Source organism: Vanacampus margaritifer, chromosome 1 (genome assembly GCF_051991255.1).
Source record: "Vanacampus margaritifer isolate UIUO_Vmar chromosome 1, RoL_Vmar_1.0, whole genome shotgun sequence".
NCBI classification, from domain to species: Eukaryota; Metazoa; Chordata; class Actinopteri; order Syngnathiformes; family Syngnathidae; genus Vanacampus; species Vanacampus margaritifer.
The window spans coordinates 25,928,885-25,953,729 of record NC_135432.1 but is presented as its reverse complement, the minus strand read 5'-3'; the positions used below and the strand labels follow the sequence as shown (position 1 = coordinate 25,953,729).

Genomic DNA, 24,845 nt, shown 5'->3' with positions numbered 1-24,845 from the left:
TTTGTCATATTTTTAATTGTTTAATAAAAACCCTTGCTGCAGGTCACTGGGATTAACCTGCAAAAAATTGCTCCTCAAATCATAAAGTTGCTCCTCAAATAAAGTCATTGATTCACAAACTCATGTGTCCTTTTAGTGTCTTAATTTGTGTATAGAGTTAATATATATAAATGGATGGATGGATGTGGAATTAGTTATTTAATTAAGAAAAAAATATTAAGTTAAAATTTATTTTATTTTATTTTTTATACAAAAAATAATAATAATAACTAATTAAATATTTCAATTAAGAAAAAACATTTGAAATGAATGATTAAACAAGTATGCCAAATAGGCCAAAACAAATATTTGCATGCGCCCCACTTGATTTGTTGGTGACAGAATTGATTGGAAAAACTTGTTGAACTTTGGCCTTGTCCATGCATTAATAGGTTGAACAAATGGAAATTGGACTACTAGTAAATAGACCCACACATGTATGATGGATTTGAATGAGTTAGTTAATCTTAGTTTAGTCTAGTCTAGTCTAGTAGTCTAATCTCTATTAATGAATAAAACACAAACAGTTAAATTGAAAACAATAACAATCTAAAAAAAAATAGTGAACCAGATCAAAGTGAGTCGGGTTTGAAATACTGAACTCTGTTACATATAAAAAAGTGCGTCATCATGTTGCGTAGTAAGGGGTCATTAACCTGTCATTTGCTTACCCTTTAACCTTGAAACAAACCTGCACCCGCATTTCATTATGCAGTATTCACTTTCAAAACTGTTTTGCTTCCTTCCTTCAGTGTTGCTTTGGACCGAAGAACACATTTACTGTAACCCTCATGACAACATGCATGCCTAAGTACCGGGCTGGGAAAATAAGAAACAGAATGGTGCTCAAAACACAGCATATGGAGAATTACATCAATTAACAGTACTTGTTTATGGTATACTGATTGATAAAAGTTATGATATTTTCCATGTGTTATACTAATTAAGTCACAAGGTCTGTCTATTTAGTAAACTTGATTCAGAGTGTTATGTAGCGTTAAAGGTGGCTGATTCAGATGTGGCCTTGGCCCATATGCTGTTGCGTCAATGAGAGCAGGCACGGCTCCAGGATTTTTTTCTTTCCCAGTGCTAAGGCGAGCTTGATTGATATGCGGGGGGCTGAGAAAATCATTCAGAACTATATTTTATATAATAAAATGTAATCCTTTTGGGGGGCTCCACTGTGGCTACACAGATTTGTGTACGGATGGGTTAGGAACGTCTAATGTAAAATATAGGGCTAAGTACAGACAAAGTACCAGGTTTTTTTCCCCGTACAGTCTTGTGTTTGCTTGTAGCAAACAAAAGAGTCAAAAATGTCACGAAGAACCTAGAAGTGAAAATTTCCATCTCTTTGATCTTGCCTTTATTGTCCTGCCCCCAACTTCTCGATGCAGCAGGTGAAAAAATAGGTGGTGCCGGGTGCACACACTCACACACACTCCCTGCTAGTTTTTCTTGGTTTGTTTTTCCTTGTGGCAAACTAGGCATCAGAATTTAGCACTGGCATTTTAAAACCAGAACAATTCCAGGACAACTGGAATGTCAGTCTCGGTTGGACTCGATTCTTGCTAGTCAAACTGTATATTTGCCTCAGAGTACCTATAGAAAGACACCAGCACAGCCTTGGCGAGAATGTTGTTTTCTTCAGTTCAATCTTGCAAAGATATTCACTGTTCAACATAAATATTGAGTCATTGTTCTCTTAAAATTACAATGTATTTCTTCATTCTAATTTTCTTTTTCATTTACTATACTCATCAAAAAAAATGTTAATTGATTTATTGTAAATTATATCAAATTAAAATTAAATCAGAAAATAAACCATTTTTCAGAAACATGTAACATGTAAGTATTTGTTAAATAATTAATTAATTAATATAAAACATCAATATAAAATAAATTATTTAGCCTTTTTTGAAAACACATTTCTAACTTCTTTTTTTTTTTACCTGAGCTACAAATAATTGGGCCCATCTGTCCATTTTAAAAAATCAAATGTGGCCCTTTTGAGCATGAAAGTTTCCCCATGCAGCCCTACTCTAGATGATTACAGTGTATGTACTGTTGAGAGCGAGTTGCGAGCGTATCTAGGCAAAAGGCAAGCAGACTTAATCCATCAAATAGGATGAGCTGTGTGAGTGTAACTAAAAGCCATCTAAGCTGTCTGAGATCTTTAAGGCACAGGGCGGCTGAGGGTGTTCGTGTTGGCAGCCGAGCTCTTTTATTCTGAAGTGGAAGATGAAGAGGTGGGACCATTATTTAAAAAATGAATGACCTCTCTCTGCGCCGAATTTAACATGGTGGCCCAAAAATGTCTATCCATTTTTCTTTAGCCCAAACTCATTCATAAGTGATTTTTCCCCCCACTTTTTCTCCACAGGTTCTAGAAACTATGCAATTTTTCTGTTCAAATCACTCTGATTTTACTACACTGTGTTTATTATATGCTCAATCCAGTCACGACACTACTGAATGACAGCAGCAACGTGAACGGTGAACTTGCCTACAGCTCTGTTCAATATTTGTCCCCTTCTCTTTGTTCACACGATAAGGAAACAATTTTAAGTCATTATGAATGACTCTTTGCACAGATGCCAACTTCCTGAGACAGTCATCTCATCGATTTTTTTTTTGTGACTGTTAAGATGTTCCCTTACTACCTGAACATTAGCTGGTTAGCCTTAAAGGGATACATGGCTCATTGAGACATTTTCAGCAGCAAAAAGTTAATATTTTGTCCAAAATGAATTTAGTAACTTCATTATTTTTAATGTAAGATTAATACCTTAAAATACAAAAACAAATTATACTTGCTGTCGATTGAAGATGACATCACCTGTGCTGAGGAAGTGGTTAACGACCAATCATGGCTCAGTTTGCTGACCAAACCCAGATAACAGGTGAGCCATGATTGGTCGTTACCCACTTCCTCAGCACAGGTGATGTCATCGTCAATCGACAGCAAGTGAAAACATTTGTTTTTAAAGTTATTAACTGTACAAGAAAAATAATGAAGTTATCAAATTCATTCTGGACAAAATGTAAACTTTTTACTGATGAAAATGGCTCAATGATTCAAGTATCCCTTTATCTGCCATTGTTCCTCGATTTCTCTGCGATGTTTGCTATTGCCCCCCCAAGGAAATCCTTCTGAAATGCCCTCTGTTTTACAACCACTGATTTGGTTGCAAAAAAAGCTTTCAAGATCTTCTTTGTCCTGTCGTGCACTGAAAGTTGATGTACTTCGTCCATTTTTGCATCCCACGAATTCTGATGTTCTTGTTAACCTGAAAATATTTTTTTTCCTTGAAAATATCAACAAAGAAAAATGGGTAGATTTTTGTCGCCAACCCAATAAAGGGAATGAATAGAGGTATATCGATTGGCTGGGAATCAGCTGTGTTCCCTCCCACAACGGTGCGAATGCACACTTTTCCTTGTAATTGTCTAGGATAATACCAAAAGAACGTAAACTTCACCCGTGTGCACAGTTAGACTGTGCATTGCGTTTTACTTGCACCGGGTACGAAAATATGGCCCTAGTCTTTATGGCAACTCACTCAGTTTTTCTGAAAATGCTGCTATTAATCTGTTACTTTAACCAACATGTATGCTACTTTATTTTAACTATATTTTGCTTGTGCAAACTAGTGTTGTTTGACTCCATTTCATCAATCAAATGGCGCCAGGCAGTTACATGGCTGTGCACCACATTTTGTGGCCCTGCCCACACAATAGCTAAGTATTCAAAATACCTAATTTATGTGAAGTATGACAAAAACAATGACGCGTGATTCAGGACTCCATACCAAACTGGTGCTGTTTCACCCGTGTAAATAAAGAAATAGTTTTTTAATTTATGACCATTGTGGGTGAATTTGCCTGAATTCAATTTTATATATCTGATTGTCATAATAAATAAATGAGACGTGAGACATACAAATATATCCTTTTTCACTTAGTAATTCTTACTCAAAGTAATTATTTGGAAGACTAATTTTTACTTAAGGTATCATTTTAAAATACCCGTACAGTACGGTACTCTATTTTGAGTATTATTTTTGGCTCCTCTGACCACCTACAGTATGCCTCTATGTAAGGAAATGTGGTGCGCTATATTCATGGAAAAAGGTTGCGGTTTCTTCAATATTGCACCACTAGCCACAGTACACTCACTTTACACAATGTTGCTGTACACGTGTGCCCTGAATGTGTACTGTGGGTGCCTGCTGCTCTTGACAGCCTGGAGCTCACACATGGTGGTTTTGTGTGTTTCACGTTTTTTCCCGCAAAGTCCAGAGCCATAAATCCCAACGTCCCCTTCTAGTTACTTCACGGTCTCATATTTTGAATTCTGCTGCCAACTCAGGGTCAAAACAACACTTGTACAACAAAGTTTGCTTGTCGGTAGAAAAGGCTCAATCATTTGCACCTCAGCTCATGTGTAAACTGATGTTGACGTATACAGTATGCTGCATCTTCACAGTTGTAGCATTAAAACAGAAGTGACCTTGATCAGATTTTTGTTTTCAATTGTTCTGCATATTTTGATATTTTTTACTTTTATTGTAACATGTTCAAAATAAACCATTCATTCTTTGGTTACAATATTTTCTTACACTTTGGAAGATGTAAGAGAAGAAAGTATTATAATTATTATTATTAAGTAAGTTATATATATTTTTAAAGTTCAATTTATTATTAATATTATTATCTATTATTATTATTATTATTAATAATAATAATAATAAATTTAACTTTAAAAAATATATAACTTACTTAGCAAGCAATCAAACTGATCAATTCAAATTCGGATTTAAAACTTGTTCAGTAGCTCCTTTAATTTTGTTGATTTTATTCTATTTTCTCAATGGTTTTAAAGCTTGATTACGACCGGGGCAACGGGTCCTGCAAATGTTTGTAGGGGTTAATTATTGTCCGAATGTATTCCTGTGGTTATAACTGTGCTGTGCTAGTTTTATTATATGGTGTTGTAGATACAGGCTGTTGATCAATACTATATATATATATATATATATATATATATATATATATATATATATATATATATATATATTGAAAAAGAGTCTTGTGCATGCAAGGTGAATAATATATGTCATGCTATACAAAGATAATCCAAACATTACAATAGTTAACTCTTTACACGACTTCTTCTTGTGTTTGAGGCAGTCATCCAGCTGCAGCAGCCATTGGTCTCTTATTTCATCAAGCACTTTTAGGTCCAATATCCATCCATGAGTCGTAAGGGCTGAGGGTCCGATCCACATACACAGGATGGTGATTCAATGAAGCCCAAGTTATTGTTGCTAAAATGGCCTAACTAACTAGTCCTTTTGTGGCTGATCTGCTTCATGTGAAGCTTTGGTTTTGGGAAGGATTTCCAAGCTCCGAGCTTCAAGGACATCGAAGTTAGAAGCAATCCTGCATGGAGCATGATGGGAGAAGAGTCGACGAGATTTTAAATGCTGAAGTTAAGCCTCTATGACCAGCTGGTTTAGGTGATGGTCATCACCCGATGCAGCTTGTTGGGTAAATTGATGTACAAAGTTTTCCCAATCAGGGACAATGCCAAACAAGACAAGCAGGAAGTCAGTCACATGACAAGTTTGAATGGCATGAGTCAGGAAGATGCCATATTTGGTGAGAGACTTAATAAAATAGGCTAAACACGGCTTACATAAAACTGTGCAGTAACAAATCAGCCTCAAATGGATTATAACGCTTTCATTTTTGTGGTCATAAATTGTACAAATACTTCTATTACCAATATCCTGAATCACAGCACTCCTGTCAGAACTCTTTTTGTGTTCATGATCATTTTAGCCTTGACAAAAATGCACCTAAGATGCCCACATTTTTCCCATTTAACTTTTGGCTGGTTGCAAGAACCACCAGAGGGGATTAATCATTTTCATTCATTAAATCCATGTGGGCCTTACACAATACAGTATGCCTATTTGTCGGTATTTGCGAGTGTGAACGCACCATCTGGTATCAATTCATTTGTTGGGCAGTAACAAGAACCTCTGTTTACCTCTTGGCACTATATGTTTGGCTATTAATATGCACTCACTGGACACATCATTTAGTACAAACGCACCATCCAATTGGATCCAGAAAGAAAGCTGTGTGAAGAATTCTTGGAGTAATGGCATCCAATACTTCACACTCCAACAAGGACTACATTGTATATCCTTATACAATAAGATTAAGATCTAAAAGCTAGGTTGACGAATAAATTGTTGCATACAAAAAGTAAATAAATAAATAAATAATAGGGGTGGGTTCATCATGTCTGATAAGATATTGGGGTACAGAGAACCTTTTCATATTCATAGTTCAACATCTGCATTCAACCATTTGTTTAAATATATATATATATATGTATATGAAAGTAATTAATTGAACAGTATGCTAATTATTATACAGTGTGGTTGTATACTACTGAAAACACCTACCGTAATAATACACACACGAGTAAATGATTGATCTGATTGCTTTGGCCATTGTTTGTCAACTTTAGTTCCAGGTTTCTTTTTGAAGCTTGGCCTCTCGATCATATCTTCACTAGTGCAACTGATTTGCTGAATGTATTTAAAAGGTGGGCCCAAGAAATAAGATCACTAAAAGATACATGTGAATGACTACTAAGTTTGAGAGTGCTGACTTCATATCTAATGCACTCCGTCCTCTTTTTGAGACATTTGGGTAAAAGTCTCTTTGTAGGGCTTCTGTACGAGAAGAAATGAGCCGTGATAGTCTGATTTGCAGCAGAAATTACAACCACTCAAATGTTGTCATTGGCAGAGTTGCCTTAGACATGTTGGCGCTTTTTAATGAAGAGGACAAGTATTACCAATTACATCAACTGCAGTGCAGTCATGGCAGCGGGCACCCCTCAAAAGAATGATACAAAGCTAACTTAAAGTAAAAGGAAGGGAAAGCCAAAGCCACTGAAAAAGGTCTCATGTTCTGTAAGTTGTGGCAGCAAATCAAATTAAGTAGGAGCCAGTGAAGTGACCTCAGGTGTTTTGATGAAGTCTGCCCACTTGCAGTTGAAGCAAAAGTTCCATTACTGATGTTATTAGGTAACATGTAAACAAACGCACTCATCTGGTGAATGGGTCATTCGCTCATCTGCTACTTGTTCACCATGGGATAACCTTAGGGCTTCAGCTATGTCCTACTGCTAATGCCATGTCTTTGTTTTGGCCCACAGCTTGCTACCGACAACTACTGTACAATAGCTTGCACTCGTACTTTAATGAAGACAGTGGTAAAACGTATAAGCTATTCGGCAATGTAAGGTTAGATAAGGGTAGTTCACTGTATAAAACAAACATCTCCTTTCACTTGTTGGTAGTTAATGTTAGCTGTTATTTACTGTAGGCTACTTGCATTTAACAATTTTATGAAGTTTTCTATTCATCTCATGCAGACCAGACCGCACACATGATTGGATTGAGGTCAAGTCTTTTTTTTCTTCTTCTTTTTTCTTTTTTTTTAATTGGGATAAAACAACAACAGAAAGTGTCAGGTTCATGTTTGTGTTCTGCACATGACCCAGCCTCTCTCACTCTCTCCATTGACGCCATTCCCTCACGCCGGCCTCCTTTTATAAGAAGATAGCCAATGAAAACGCACGGAACAGGCGAGCCTTCTCAAGCCGAACCCACAACACCGCCAGAAGAGATCATGTGACTAAACTGCAGAGCCCAATGAGAAAGCGAGTGAGGGAGTGCGAGCATGTGTGTTGTGTGCATGCGTGTACATCTGAGAGAGAGAGAGAGAGAGAGAGAAAGAGAGAGAGAGAGAGAGAGAGAGAGAGAGCGAGAGAGAGAGAGAGAGAGAGAGAGAGAGAGAGAGAGAGAGAGAGAGAGAGAGAATGCGCCATGCACCCTCCCGCGGAGCTATCTCACCATTACGCACGAAAGAACATTTGGAAGAGGAGAGCACGTTGCATTCAAGAGAGTTAAAACCTCGTTCTTCACACGCACAAACAGGTGAGAGAATACACACGCATATAGGCTACACACACACATTGTGCCATGCATCGTGTAATCGTGTACGTGATGTTGATTTGCCGCAGAGTGAGCCACGAGTCTTGCATGACTAGCCTACACGTAAACAAAAACAAAACAGAACACTTACAGATTCAGGGACGGTGATTTACTATACTGTAAAATGTCAAAGTCATGACCGTATGCGCAGTTTTCGTTTTGTGTCATGCATGTCTGTATTTGTTTGAATACAGTTCTTTCAGCAAGGCAGAGGTTACTATAGGGCAAATTACTCCACCCTCAGCTTGCCCATGTATACATCAAGTGGTCTTGTTTTTCTTTCTTTTCTTTCTTTCTATTCTTTTTCTTTTCTTTTTCTTTTTTAAACTTTAACTATTTTCATAAAGCCTTAATTCTATCATTTTCACAAAAAGTTTGCCTTTTTTTAGACTAAATAAGGGCATCAGCAGCTACTGTACGTAATGCAAATGTGTTTAATATTTGTGATATACGTGGTCATTATGTTAAATAAGTTAAACAGGCATTTTGGGCGAACTCACTATTAACTTTGTAAAGTGAGATTTGCTCACCCCAACACTAGATGGCGTGCATTCCCACTTATTTCAACTTGTCCTACATTTTCAACTTTTTATTGCTTTAACCGCTATGGATCTATTTAAAGGGCATTGGAATGTTCATGTTGAAAATCATGCTCATTTGCAACCGTGTTGTGATTAGTGCCATGAAAAAGTAGCAGAGATGCTATCGCTTCTGTCTCCACTGATTTTTTCCCCCCCTTTAAGCCATGTGGCTCCCTCACTTTGAGCAGCTGGCAAATGGGAACTCCTGATTCCACATGGTCAGTGTACGCCACACCAGCTGCTATATACATACACACACTCGCTTCTTTCATGCAGGCACCGCACAGAGGCCGAATAGTCGCGATGTTCAGTCTCTCGGTCGTCCTGGCTTCCACATTTCTGTGAAGCTTGCAGGAGGACCCTTGTAGAACATTAACTTCAAAGTTGAAGTTGCCAAAGAGAGTGATGCGAGATCAGTAATCAGTGTCAAAAGATCATTTGAAAACAACTACCTGTATGATTCAACTTTATAGTAGATGGCAGCATGTATTTTCTAATAAAGATGTGTTTCCAAAAATGGATATCCTTGCTCTAACTGATGATCCCGATTGTTTTGTTTTCCGCAGGAGGATGAAACCCTTTTTCATTAATATTTAGCCAAGTCTCCAAACTTGATCTTGAGTGCAGAGCAGAGTCCAGCTGCCATTCATCCTCACAGGAATGGTGGATCACTTACCGCTTGGTGAGGAGACCTTCCTGTACTGTACTAGCTTATCGACGTGTGACCACAGCAACCGCCGCAGCGATGCCAGCGAGCGGGTGTCCCGAGGCATCATGGTGACCGACGCGTGCGTCTACCACCCCTACCAAGGGGCATCCTCTTCACCGGGGCTCTCCGAGGATGACGTCAGCATCTCCTCGAGCCCTCGGTCTTCGATCTGCTCCAGCCCGGAGTCCTCGTCGCCCAAATCCCACGCTCACGTGAGCTCCAGCTATGAGAGCAGGAGCTCTTCTGGAGGTGAGAGTCAAGACAGCCTGCTGGACCTCCTCCTCTCACAGGAAATGACCAACTCAATAAGCTTCAACATCAGCAACAGCAGCTTGCTCTCCTCGCCACCTTCTTCATCTTCCAACGCCCCACTTTTACCCATGGGCCTCGCTTGGGATTCGAAGAGGGATCAGCGGCTGGGTCTTCTCCAACACCAAGCCAAAGAGGACTATTGCGAGTTCCCCATTTTCCTGGATGAGCTGCAGGATCCTACGGCACTCCTCTTTCAACCCACTCTGGAAGAGATTGAGGAGTTCTTGGAAGAGAACATGGTGGTGGAGGAAGACGAAGGAAGCGATGAGGCCATGTCGCCGGCGCCGGAGTTCTCAGAGGCTGAAAGTGCAAAGACGATAGTGAGAGAGGTCTTGCAGAACTCCGATCAGACTGTACCCGTGGCCCGTTCTCCACTGTCCTCCCACAGAGAGACCAAACAGACGCTTAATGCATCGAAAATGAACAGCTCATCAACAGTCGATGTGAGCTGTACAAGTTCGAATTCCACATTCAGCGAAGTGGATGGAATCAAACAGGAAGACTGTGGATCTCCATCAGCCTCAGGAGAAAACAGCAGTGCTGCTTCCAGTGTGCCGGTCATCTTACAAATCCAGCCCATCCAGATCAAACAAGAGCCTCAGTCCTGCACCGTCTCAGACGCTCAAACGCAAGAAGCTCTCTTGCAGAAGCCTCAAACGACGCAGGGTCCATCGGACATCAAGATCGCTCAGCTCCTGGTCAACATCCAGGGCCAAACCTTCGCCTTGGTGCCTCAGCTGCTTTCCCCTGCGAACATTGCATTTGCCAACAAAAATTCCTCCAAATTTGTACGGATCGCACCGGTGCCCATTGCTGCCAAACCCACCGGGCTTGAGGAAGGCGGGTTAGGTAACGGATCAACAACAGGGGCCCTTGCTGGAGGTCAGAGGTACCAGAAGAGTGCAGTGGCAGACCTTATAAAAATGCACAAGTGCTCTTTTCCGGGCTGTAATAAGATGTACACCAAAAGCAGCCACCTTAAAGCTCATCTGAGGAGGCACACTGGAGAAAAGCCTTTCGCATGCACGTGGCCTGGTTGTGGATGGAGGTGAGAAAAACACATTATTATTTACACAGGCTTCCAAATTGTGGTACAGTAGGTCCTTTTCTGACCTTCAAGTAACATTGCAGGGTTAGTGATTGGTCTAGGACCAATAATAGAGAAAGAGACATGATCCTAAACTGGTGTTTACATTACATAAACAGTGGACGCTAAAGGTTTAATAATATACAACATGAACAATTAAGCTTGTGAATAGTACGGAAGAAATTGAATAGATTATAGCACAAACCTTGGACTTCATAGTCTATTGAATGTTCCCTTTTTGAATCTTCATTATCGATGCTCTTTTACTGCAATTTTTATTTACTTCAAATAAAGATTCAAGCTAACATAACATACACTTAAGTGCACATAATAAATATATATATATCCTTTACATGAACAAGTGAGAAACGAAAGCGCATGACAAGGAGAGTGTTGCCAAATTTGACTCACAATTACAGAGGGAGGACTCATGCCGATCACTAGGTGCCATCTTATCCAAAGCCAAAAAATGATATGGTTCAAAACAGATTAATGTTATTGCTCTACAATTCAATAGAATGGAACCTTAATTTAACTGACTAATTGGGGGAGCGGTCATTCGTTGGAGCCGACTGATCGGTAAATTGAAGTAGGCCTACGTTTTTTTGTTTTTGTGGCCTGAAAAACACACACAAAGTACAGTACAAAATTATTGTAAATAAATATTACCCCCCCCCCCCCCTCAAACTTACCTCACAGGTGCTTCATGGGGGAGAGATAATGGCATGCAGATGGTCACATTCATAAGATGCGATGTTACGATTCGATGCTTGATGGCTTGACAAAAAACAACCATATACTGTGCGAAAAATTGTGTTTGAGAGATGTATACACATGCTACATGCTGAGAAGGCGCTTCAATAAACATTATCCATGAATATGAAGAGGGCGATTCAACACGCCCCTTTTGAACTGCATTCCTGAGGGCATTGCTAAACTAATGTCCATGCGGTCCATTAGCTTTTTGACCCTGCCAACATGGCTGCCATGTCGGCACATCTTTTAGCCTGCTCTAGTCTTGCTATACTGTATATCTGTGACAACAGTGGCGCAACCCAGAAATACGTATAGTGCCAGTAAACAACAATGGCCAATTCTGGAACTAACAGACTTTGACAACTAAAAGGGGTACAACGGGGTGTTTTTTTTCTTCTTGAGTTTGTTGTTGTTGTTGTTGTCTTGCTCTGTTGAATTGATCATCCACTGTACGCTATATTAGTTGTACTGTAGTTCTCAGTCACAACACATTTTGAACAATTATCTCTTCAAATGTCCAATGCATTTAGAAACCTCAGAATTTCCTTTAGGAGTTCTTTAACTACCGTGCAAGTGTAAAGTAAGTTAGTCAGACTTATTACTTTGAAACCTGTAAAACATTCCTATACATGAGAAGAATGACAAAGGAGTGCGATTTGTGTCGCATATATTACTTTTTGACCTACTGTCTTACTAGTATAAAAATAAGTTAAGTGCTGTACATCTATATCAAAGCACACCGCGTGACATAGTGACGATCTATTTTACTACACTCTATAAACAGTTGGGTCAAAAATGGACCGATCCTCTACTTGGGTCAATTTGACCCAACTTTGAGTCATGAAATGGGTCTTTCAGCATAACACAACTCATAAATATTGGTCCGATCATTTACTTTGGTCAAAAAATTGGGTCATTTTGTATAAAACAACCCAGAAAGTTGTTTTTATTTTTTGGGACCCAACTGTTTTTAGAGTGTACTATTACTACTATTTCATTATTATTTCAAAATCATTCTGCATTCCACAGAATAATAATCATAATATTCTTATATTATGACTTTTGGCTTGTTCCGTTAAGCATCACCGCAGTGAGTCCATATGATTTGGTTTGGCACATTTTTCACACCAGATCATTTATATTTATAAGACAATTCTACGCAAGGATACTTTATATATACTAAGAATCATGCATTGTTGGACATGCTACACATTGGAACGGCATAGGTCGATTCGGGAGACAAAATGTAATATAAAAAAAAATGCTTGAAATTGTGTTGATTTGAGCTGTTTCTGTGTCGCCACTATCTGTGTGTTTTTGTACCATGGTAAAATCTCCGATTAGATTAGAGTATCCTTTGAAGTTGTTTGAATGCAGACTTTGCCCCCGCTAGTTATTGCACTTGTTTGCTCACTGTCTGTGAATACTTCCCACATACACAGACGCACGGTTATTACGGAATCAAGTTCAAAGTTTTGAGCTCATGACGTACATGTGCATTTTCCAGTCAGCCAGGATGCACTAAATATACAAAGCAGCAAAAAGTTCAATCTTCTCATTTAAATTCCATCCAAATAAAAACAAGCCTCCTTTTCCAAACGCCGACTTTCACCTTGCACTTCCTTCCACATATGCTTTGTGCTCAAGTTGTGTATAATAAATGTGGCCCATTTAAGCGGAGAGTTCAGACTAGCAAGCTTTTTCAACTATTTAAGCTGTTTTCTTCCCAATGACTGTCTTGACTATATGGTAGCTGCCTCATGTAAAAACATGTTATGTAACATAGGGTTGGAGCAAGTTTATGAGGTCTTACGAGGTCTCCTGAGGCCTGAACACATGTATAAATGCAATGTAAACTTTTCCATTTGGAACATTCACATGAGTGCTATATGCACATGGGAACAATATTCTCCTCTTATCCTCCTTCTTCTTCTGTGACAGTGACATCCAAACAGGAGGTTATTACATAATTGTATCCTTTCTCAATTATACCGTGGGCCGTCTAAGGCCAGAAACAATTAGTTGTGAGACGCTGATGGTCAATTTGTTCAAACATCATCATTGTCATATTTCCAGGGAGAAATGGAAATAGAAACAATCGCAAACAGCAGTTGAACAACAACTTAATTAACTGTACAGGTCATGTCTAAGTCGCACTACTACATTCTCAACTGTCATACAACAGTCAAAATAATCCTTGAGGTCTTGACTTTTATATGAGCGTAAAAAACAAAACAAATGTGAAAACTACAAAACACCCATCACAGCCTTGGCCCATTTTTGATAAATTGATATTCCAAATTGCAGTCATTCATCTTTAAAGGCTCCTATTAACAGTATTTTAATTTCGGATCAGCTTCATTCTTGCTGTAGAGACAAACTAACTTTCCATTTTTCTATTCTTCTCCCTAAATGTAATGTGCTCTTCTCCTGGCAACAACTGCGCTTTTAGAACCTTGATATGACATCAGCACATTACAAGGTAATATATAGTCCTCCCTTCCTGCTCCTCACCCCCCTGCCAGGAGCTAGAGGTGAACTGGGACGTCCTCGTAAGAGTAACTTCAGAATAGATCCATGTGTGACGATAGAGAAGAGTCGTATTTCAATGGCCGGGCTCCTACATATAACTTGCAGAGAGTCATATTTTCACCCTGCCACATAGTTCTACTCATTTTATCCTTGTGCTTCCTTCACGCTTTAACTATGTTGTCATCTGGCAGAGATGTTAGCGGACGAACAGTCCCATGTAAACACTAGTTGAACAATGCAATTGTGTTCAGCTCTGACCTGCATAAAGACTTTTATTTGCGGTGGTGTCCGATGGCCTTGCTCAAACCTAAACAGTTTACTGTCATAACACGCAAGTCCGCATACGCACTTGACAAGCCGTCACCCGATCAGCGGCTTGTCAGCTGATGCATTCTTTGTCACGGCAAAGAACAGCGCTGTTGCCAGGCGGTCGCACCGACTGATTTATCTTTAGATTGTGACACCTTTAGATCAATGCAAACTGGAGAACCAGAACAACTTTGTTGACATGGCGGTGATCCACGTGAGGGTCTCATTGTGACCCGTACACATCGTTCAAAGACAAATACTCAAGTGATGTTGTACGCATGCAGGTTACTAATTAGGGATGGGTGTTAGCAGTCGAGTTTCCATTTTAGAAGAAGTTTGAACCATGAAAGTCCCCTTTCCTTTTAACCCTGGAGAACCCAAGAACCCTTTTCTTCTTTGGAAAATTATGAATTATACATTAAATGACTGCTATAAGTTCACTGAACACCAAAATATATGTTTTTTCAATTTGAACCCTTGTTTTTTGAACTAGCTCAGAGTTGCTAATTTATCAAAATATATATATAAAACATACTCCTAGGCATTCTGCAACATGATATGAAATAGATTAACAAAAAAAACACAATTTTACCATCTGATGGTTTGCTGAGAAGATGGTTTTGTTTGGATTGATTTCCAGCTCAACAAAACAACATGTTGTCAGCCATCTTGTCACCACCACTCTGGCTCATGTAAGTGCAATATTCATCCACTAGATGACCCCATGCAGGGGTCAGAAGTGGCACTCTGGACTTTTGAAGTTAAATTTGTAAAAAAAAAAAAAATGTCTTTGTTATTTGAGTAGCAGAATTTATAGGGGCCAAATTTGACCCCGTGGGTTCTCCAAGGTGTTAGGCAAGCAACTGCTATTTAAACTGGTGACTAGTGAGTTACAATAATCGGGAGAAATAACTAGCATTGGTTGGATGTTGTTCTTTTATGGAGGTACAACAGGTACAAGTTAGACTGTCAAAATGTTGTTCAAGGTGAAGAATGACAGTGTAAAGTAAAAGATGATTTTTGGCCAGGCAGTCTTCTTGTTAAGGTGTAGAAAGTTGGAGGACATCCAGCCCTTAATGACATTGAGGCAATATTTTAAAGAATCTTGTGCATTTAAAACTAAAGCTAAAGAAAACATTATATAGTCAATTGTATGACTGAAATGGCTAATGGTGTGTTCAAGGGGCAAGAAATATAGGGTGAACAGAACTGGGCCAAATACTGACCCCTGAGGAACCCCTCATGTCAACAAGGTCGTCTGTTATTGCTTATATTGATTAATAAGAATCTGTTGGTTGCAATGATTTTGTTTTTGAATGTGAAGTGGTTTAGCTGAGAGGTTCAGGCTTGCTGTTCTGTGCAGCGTCCTTTTGCATTTCATTTTTTTCTTTGCATATCACTTAATGTTTACTGGTCCTTGCCTAGCTATGAATTGGACTGTTCTCTTTAAGATGTTCTTCCAAGAGATTTTTTTGAGTGCAAAATGTATAATGATATTAAAACAATCATTACTCAAGCAGAGAAGTTAAACACTTATAAAAGTGTTATTGTGATGGATGAATTGTTTTTACTGATAAAACTTGATAACATTCCAGATGATTGATGTTACATTTTCAAATTTTAATTATTGCTATTATTGTACCTCCGCTGACAAAATAAGCTACTGTGCGGCAACATGTCAAATCTTATTTATATATATATATTAGGATATGGTGCAGCCCTAAAGATGACTAGCCCTACAGCGCTTTGTTATGTAATGCATGTGGATGCTGACATCTTTTCCAACTATGATATCATGTTAGAAGCTGGACAATTTCCAGTCTAGTTCAACCCTCCAATCCCGCATCTTTACTTTACACACATGACACAGGAAAGTAAGATGCGAAAAAGTTGTGAAAATTCCATCTTAGATGGCCTGCGTGATGAATTAATCTGTGGAGTGCATCTAGTGCTGAAATGTGTTGATTTTGCAGAGGGTACCGGTAGTTAACAAAAGGATGACAGTTCTAGAGTCTGGACATTATGGCCACATTCCAAAATGTGCCTGACTGCAATTTTTAGGGTGTGTGTGTCTTTACAAAGATGGTCCCGCCATTCTTGGTTAATACCCACGCCTCGAGCTACCATAAAAACCTGTGAATCTGTGTTTCCCACACTCTTGATATGTATACTATGTGCAAGGCTGCACTCCCGCCATGCTAGCCCAAGGGCGAATGGACTCAAGTGCCCTCCAGTCGCCCTCAGTTTTGAACTCTGTGACCTTGTATGCTGCACCTGGAACATGCGGTATAGAGGTGGCAAAACTTCACACGAGTTGTTGTGGGGCTGTTAAAAAGCAAGGGGTTGGACACAGACCACCAGCATGTGATCCGTCCAAACAAAATTGTGAGTTAAGAATATCCCTCCATCCATTTTCTATACTACTTAGCCTGTTGAGGGTCGCGGAGAACTCGTGTCTATCCCAACTCACTTATTAAAAGCAAACTGCAGTCTGGACTGGTTTCACTTGCCAGTCAGTCGCAAGGCGCAAACTTTGCTGTTTGAGAATATCATGCTAGCTACCGAATATGCATGTCGACTCGTCGTGTTTGTTCTTATGATTGAGGCATGACCCAACTTGAAGCGCAGATCGTGTACATGGAGCTCATATGTGGTTTCACCATTTGTTTCTTGAATTAAGATCATTCGGTTTATAATTGTCAAAGCTTCTCCACTTGCTAAGGTTGTGTCAATAGTGCAGCAAATAGTTCCGTTTGTATAGTAGTCACAAAACCAGATCGTCATTACTTGACTTTAGATAAGGTTCAGCTCAGAAAGTTTTTTCCAATCTACTGCACGTTAATATTTACTTAAAAATGTTTAATCGTCAAGAACTAAATGCAGCAAGACCCCATAAAATCTTTAAATGTTGTGAATTGTACAATAACTAATATTTATTTAAAACACACACACACACTTGCCCCTTTGCCTGGTATTATTACACCACCAAGATAAATAAACACTAGCATAACGCAAGTGACAGCACATAAAAAACTTTACAAGCCAATAAAAGCATTTACAACACAGTCAAATAATTAGCTTCAACCAGTCCTTTAAAATGATAAGTTTTTGTGTCTTGAAAATGATCTCATGCATACCACTCATTTCTTCAGAAAATGTGAATTATGGAACAAGAAGAAAACTAAAGCTTTATTATCCGATACAAAAACCTGAATTACACGATGCAAAGTGAAACCTGGTTGGCAATTTCATTTGTGGCATCATCAATAAAATGACATTGTCAATCATTGGCGTTAGCATCATCCAGTATTGATCAATATGGTGTGTTTATATGAGAATTATGTTAAAAACTGTAAAATATACAATAATCAGCCTGAGTAATAAAAAGTGAGGCCAGAGTCAGATTTCTGATTGGTATTATATATTATTATTATTATTATTATTATGATTATACTCGCATTGTTCTTTTATTGACATTGACAAACATACAGTACTAAAAATCCTAACGTATCCAGAATTAATCATTTGATGCTTGCAAAACTGAAATCTTGACGGCTGATGTTTCATACGACTTTACAGGCCTATTTTGGTCGAAATCCAAACTGTGTTTCAACTCGGGAGAGTCCACTGAATTACACTACTGCACTTGCTTCAAAAGTGTCAAATGAATCCATATCGGCGCCAACTATAAAGTCAGCTCAGATGCATCATAAGTAACACGATACCAGAAAAACATTAATCATAGCACCAATAAATTATTTGACTTCCTGATCTTGCATTTCCGTTTTTAATAGTTATGAACTCTGCCAGCTATCCACTTTAATGTGGGGACATAATGAATGGACGGATTATGTAATTCATGTCTAAGGTGAAAATGGCTTGAAATAAGTGTGAGTGACCGCTTCACACCCCTCCGAATTATCGCCCTGGGAGCAAAATAGGGAAGCTGCAGGGGATCAACCCATGTTACAGATTACTCAGATCTTAAAAGCTTTACTAATACACAGAGGGACGCACGCAAAAGTCATGTGCTGAAATGTGCGGACGCTACTCTATCATCCACTTAAGGATCCCTTGTCATGATATCCACACTGTGGCAAGCCCATGGAGACCAGAGGCCGGGCGGGCCGGGAATAGACGAGGATTCGCGGGGCTCATGTGTTGTTGGAGCTAAATATGGGCCATCTCCTCAGAAAGGATGCAATTCACATGTATAGAATCAGCATCATGCTCAGATTACTGGCGTGTAAAAGTTGCTTTTATGTTATTTGGAACCTTGGAGCATATTTATGCCATGACATGATCCAATTTCATTATAAAGAGAAGTTAGCAAGTAAAAAAAGAAAAAATCACTTTGTGGTGAGTTACACCAGAAAAGCACGTTAGTCATAATGGAGTGTACCACTAAAAGTTAGCATTCCTTTTGTCTCTGATTGGTTGTTTTTCCTTGGGTACGGTGGTTTCTTAAAAATCTAAATGGTTCAAAATTGGGCCGTAGATAGCAGATTTTTTTCACAGGCTATTGTCAAGACATACTGACTATTTTAACATATATATGACAAAGATGACAAAAAAGCAACAAAAAGTAGTGCATCTTTATTCATCTATTTATGACACTTTTTATGACACCACTTAGGCTGCTTAAATTCATCCAACAAAATAAAAGCGTTGTCTAAAACAGATGCTCACATTTCACACTGAGTAACTAAATGAGATGAGATCATTATGATTATACAATTGCACTAAAATGTCCTCAATCCTATCGTGGCAGGTTTTCCCGATCCGATGAGCTGTCCCGACACCGGCGCTCCCATTCCGGAGTAAAACCATACCAGTGCATCGTCTGTGAGAAGAAGTTTGCCCGCAGCGATCACCTGTCAAAACACCTCAAAGTCCACCGCTTTCCACGAAGCAACAGGACAGGGCGCTCTACAAACTGACCCCTTCGACCCCGCTCTGAAAGACTGACACTAAGTGCGGGGCGGGTGCATGTGACGAAGGACAGAGGAGGACACGAGAGAGAGGGGGGGGTGGGGGTTCGGGAGGTTAAAGGAATTTGCGCAGGACTTGTGTGTTCAAATGCGCATGTGACATACGTACTGTGATCATTTGATGGGTGGCAATGAAATGACTATATAAGGTAAACAAAAATGTTACTTGACACGCAACCCTCACAAGTGGAATAAGCTTCATGTACAGAACAATTTTATTTGATCTCACTCAATCATGGGACTAATCAAAATTGAAGATCAATATGATATTCAGAGTATTTTTATATTGTTTATGTCCAAAAAAGCCTTATACACAGTTGCATCACTGAGGGTTCCGGTACTAAAAAAAAACAAACCCAAGTGACTCTTTTATGCCTTTTGGAGCCATATGTTGCCACACAGGATCAAGAAACACATTTGTTATGATATTAATTTAACATGTTGGACATTTTATAGATGTTGTATGTGAATAATAATTGTGGCCTTGGTTTATTTAGTCCCCTGTCAAGGGACTACTATGGATTTGGTTCTAGTCAAGTTTTTAGCAAGTACGCAATTGTTTTTAAACGATCTTTTCCAGGCATTGTTGAAGGGAGGCAGTTTTTTGTTTTCAAACTGCAATTGCTGGTCTGTGTCAAAACGACAACCCTACATATGACAACCCTGTAAAGTAAACATTTTCTTAATTGTCACATCACGGGGACAAATGTTAGCAACAATCCGGCCCCCCAACCCCCAAAATCAAGCACTTGTCTCGGCTCTCAAACACTGTGGACTTCGCTGAAACCACGCCCCACTCGACTGTCCATCAAATAGCAGTACTATGACCTTCTTATGCCAACACAAAACTACATGAGCCGTGAAAATGTATCCGCTTGAAGCCTCTGGAGGCTGGAATTTATATTGCAGCTGGTTGTCATGCTGTGACGATGAAGATGTATTTTGTGGCTGTGGCTATTGCTTGCTAGCTAACTGCACCATTTGACGGCTGATATGGATTAAGGCGAGGGGAATGGCGATCAATGTCAGGTCCGAGGTGCGTCACTGGTTGCCTTGCCGGAAATAATCAGGAAAACTAAACGGTTTATAAAAGCAGCTCTATCTCTACAGTTGAGCACGACATACTTTTCATTTCTTTGCACGTTTTCAGCAATTATCTTCAAACATGTATTTCGAAACAAACCTCTGAATTTATTTTGGAGGGGTTTTAAGGAATTAGTACTGTACGTCAGAGGTCCCCAACCCTGGTCCTCAGGTATCCAGCCTGTTTTCCATGCCTCCCACAGCCAACACAGGTGATTCATATCATCAGCTAATCAGCAATCTCTGGAGAAGGCTGATAACGATCTCCACTTGTGTTGGCTGTGGGAGTCCAGGGTTGGGGACCTCTGCTGTACGTGATGTGAGAGCCAGAATCTAAAACATTTCAACACTCTACCAGTCGCAAGTCTCAAATCAACCAATCATCCTCAAACTGGAATTATAGGTCAATGTCAACGCTTAAACCTTGATATTTTACAGACAGCTTTACAGGTTGCGGAAACATGATTTTATTTTCGGTAGCAAACCACTCAAACCCTCCACCTTATTATTCAGGAAGTGGAATCTGTCGTCTAGAAGAAACCCATTGATTTGGAATGATATCTTACAAACACTGTCTAAGGTAGCTAGGGTATTTTTTATTTTTTATTCAATGTACTAGTCATAGCTTTTAACTGGTTGGATTCCAGCTTCTAATTGGTCAATCTCAGAACAAAACTATTAGACGATTGGACGAGGTGTGGCTGTTACCACGGAACATGTTCCATTTCAGCACAGTCTCAATTTTAAATGGATGGTTTCAGATCCAAGATACTGCAGTTCAGCTTTTTGCTAATCAGTGAAAGCTTAGCGGGGGCGACTCGCTTCTTCTCTTCTGCTTCTTCTTCCGTACATGGAAGAGTAAACGATGCATCGACATTCCTATGCGCTTTGAATACATTTCTTTGTTGAATGGCAGGAAAATGAAAAAACAAAAGGAGAACATTGTAGAAGAATAATGCTGACCGCCAAAATCATGACACTGTATAATTTGCATCGGCATGCAAGACATTTTTGGTCGTCTGCCCTCCCCGAATATTTTGAGAATTGCCGTGTTGTTGTATTGTGGTCGATCTTGACTCAGATCTCAGCGATGCCTTGTTGGCCTCATCTGGTCTCAATGTCTATTATCTGACTTCTTGTCATATTTATGGCAAATGAAATCAAAAATAGGTGCTGGTTTCTCTCTTCTTTTTTTTTGTATCAAGAAACACTTTGTAATTCTGTTTGTTCGAAGTGAGCCATTTCGTAAAACTTCATGTCCCTTTAATTCTTCCTGTCACAGATGTGAAACGAGTAGAAGACCTAACATAACTTCTTGGATGTGCCAAACAACTTCTCCGGCAAAATCAAATACCTACACATAGTATACTTTTTACATGACAACAGCTTGATTTCATATTTTAAATATTTCAAATAAAATAAATGATTTATAATTATTTTGTGGCCCTTTTGTTCAATCTGGAATCCTATGACATCATCCAAAATGACCTATCATCACAAACGTTCAGATTAGTCCTGTTGTTGCTGCTAATTGGACATATTTAATCGTGTGCGGATCTTTGCAGCTTAGAAGAAAAAAAATGGGATGCATAGCACGGAAACACGGAACTGTATTTACTTTTATTTTGATGCCGCTAATTATGAACAGTGATATATCTTGAGACCACAGTGGTGACTTACTTCGTTACCAAATCATATCTTAAAATGTACAAAAATGAGCATTTGTTTGTAAAAGTGCACACGAACAAGCGTCTTGGCTGGTCCATCCATGTTATAGCCCACGGAGGAGGCAATTTGGGGTCGCCGTGGCAATGATTTCAACAGCTTTCTGCAAATGTTTACTTATTCTTACTGGCATGCATGTTTGCCGACCAATTGGAATCTGCTTACCTTTAAACTGTTTGCTTTATTGTCTGGTAATCAGCAATGACACGGACTAATTTATATTCCTTATTCAGCCTGGCTTGAAATCCCATCCCTGGGTTAATGGACAACTGAAAAACTTGAAAAGATGACATTTCCTTACCTTTGTCCTTGGATTGTAAGGGAACAGCAGCTTTTGCTTCCAATCACATGATGTGTTCTTTTTTTTTTTTTTTTTTTTTTTGTCTGTGTTGTAATAGGGAAGGAATTGCAGGAATGCCAACAAATTGTGGCATCAGTTTGAGACTAATACGATAGATTGTTGAAATATAATTTGAATAACTTTCAATGTTTGAGGTGCAGCACATAAAATTGGATTGTCATTTTTGTCCGTTGTTTTTATAATGTAAACTCATGAATGTATGTTGTATATACATTTCAAAGGAGTAAAGTACATGTTCTATGATCATGAAATATTTTCTGTAAAGAAAGTGTACAATAGATACAAGATCTATATTTATAACATGTCCCTCATGTCAAAAACGGCTTTATTAAAATGTTTTGTAAAAAAATAAATAAATAAATGTATGCATAGAATATCTTTCGAAGCTAAAAATGTGGTATTTTGATTCCTCCACCCAAATTGCATTTACAATAAAATTGTATGTTCAATAAAAGGAAGGCAAAGCCAATTCGTTTAACTTTTTTTTTTTTTTTTACTAGAATATAAAAAGCAATACCACTAAAATGTTCTCACAGAAACAGAAAATATCTGCATCCCAAAAAAGACGGGACTGAAAAAATTGGTGATGGGACAAAGACTAAAGACTCAAATCATTTTCTTGGCTAAAAGTATTAAAGTTCCTATCTGACTATACTCTTGAATATATTGGTACTATACATCCCCCCCCCCCCCACACACACACACACACGCACGCACACACAAATACAAAACAACACTTAATAAAATAATACTAAAAAGGTGAGAATGCTACTAATATTATGCAAATTGCTGCCAAAGGTAAACATGTAGCTGTGTTTCTTCATTGACCTTAATGTAAGCCAAAGAGGCAGAGCAATTTTTAAATTTTAAAAAACTTTTTATTGATCTCAAATAGTAGGACTGGGTAAAAAAAATTATTGTCTACTCCTAATCCACAAGCAATTCAATTCCAATGTGATTGAGTACTCAATATGCAGTAACAAACCCAAAAATTTGATTAACACCACAACAGACTCAGAATTGATTATAATTTTATGTACAAAAAAATTTTGAGGTTGCTACTCCTTGGTGCCTTTATATAAAAATATTTACTTCTAATGCAATTAAATCAAGTAAGTACGAAAATGAGATGTGTATAATGTATGAAATGTATTTACATTTAGTACTTGTCCACAGAACAGTAACCGAATTGGGTGAGTCATTGCAATGTTACACGAAAGAAAAGATATTGCGCGTAAGCACAGTTTTGATTGCACATAGGTCAGCATTATTGCAACAACCAAAGGAGGAAGAGCGGATCACATCTGGCAAAGACACAAAGACTTGCCAGTGTGTGGATTTGGAAAGCAAAACAGCCGTCTTCTTCTTCTGCTTCACTTTCCTTGTTTGTTTCAGGCTCTGTGTCCTGATTTTGAAGTGATGGTAAACTTGCTGAGTCTGTAGAACAGAACAAAGGTGTTTGCCATTACATTTCCAAAACACAACATTTTGTTAATGGTTAAAGATGGATACATAAATTCCAATTCATTGACATGGAAAGTTTCTCCCAATTTTGCGATGAACATAGCATTAACATTAGGGATGTTAACAAAGAATCTATTTGTCAATATACTGTATCGCGATATTACAGCGCGCAATTCTCAAATCTACGTTTGAACATCAATTTTTCGTCTTACTTAGGGTTAGGGTTCACACGTTAAGCATGAAAGAATGTTATATTAATGCAGCATTAAGCCATAATATTTTATTTCAGTGCTGTTCAAACATGAAACAGATTGTTTGTTAAATACAGTGGCTTACAGTTATAAGCCTGAAATTTCAGATGAATAAATACATTTTCATACAAATCTTACAGTGTACATGTGCAAGTTTACTGATTAGTATTTTCTAAATGTGAGTAAAACAAAATCGCAATAATCAACTTATAGATTCGTATCGGGAATAATCGAATTGAATCGTGATCTATGAATCGTGATACGGGTGGAATCGAAAGGTACTAGGCAATTCACATGCCTAATTAACATCAATTTAGTGGAAAAAATAATATCCCTTTTGATGGCAGTACTGAAAACTGAATTGCATTTTCAAGTTCTTCCTCTAAAATCTCATTGAAATTGTGGTATGAACTCTAAATTACATTTCACAATTGTTGGAGGAGGTAAGCAGCATTGGGGAATGTAAAGAAAAATAGTTTTTTATTTTAAAGTTTACAACATGTTGAGCAATTTCCTTGATACAGCGATTGTAGTTGTGTTGAGAATGTACTGTAAACAAAG

The 24,845-nt window shown here is 38.5% G+C and overlaps 1 protein-coding gene across 1 annotated transcript; it reads left to right on the top strand.

Annotated features, from left to right (window-relative positions):
* The first annotated feature begins 7,958 nt into the window (after positions 1 to 7,958).
* klf15 (Kruppel like factor 15) lies at positions 7,959 to 22,968 on the top strand. The gene is made up of 3 exons (XM_077543524.1): positions 7,959 to 8,066; positions 9,271 to 10,773; positions 19,181 to 22,968. The coding sequence occupies exons 2-3, from the start codon at positions 9,365 to 9,367 to the stop codon at positions 19,347 to 19,349; spliced, it is 1,578 nt and encodes a 525-aa protein (XP_077399650.1). The 5' UTR covers positions 7,959 to 8,066; positions 9,271 to 9,364; the 3' UTR covers positions 19,350 to 22,968.
* Positions 22,969 to 24,845: the final 1,877 nt, after the last annotated feature.

What these genes read in the sequence shown, in the direction of transcription:
- klf15 (XM_077543524.1), top strand. Translation starts at nt 9,365, where the DNA reads ATGGTGGATCACTTACCGCTTGGTGAGGAGACCTTCCTGTACTGTACT. An exon ending in TGGCCTGGTTGTGGATGGAG is followed by an intron (nt 10,774 to 19,180) that starts GTGAGAAAAACA and finishes CTATCGTGGCAG; the next exon opens with GTTTTCCCGATCCGATGAGC.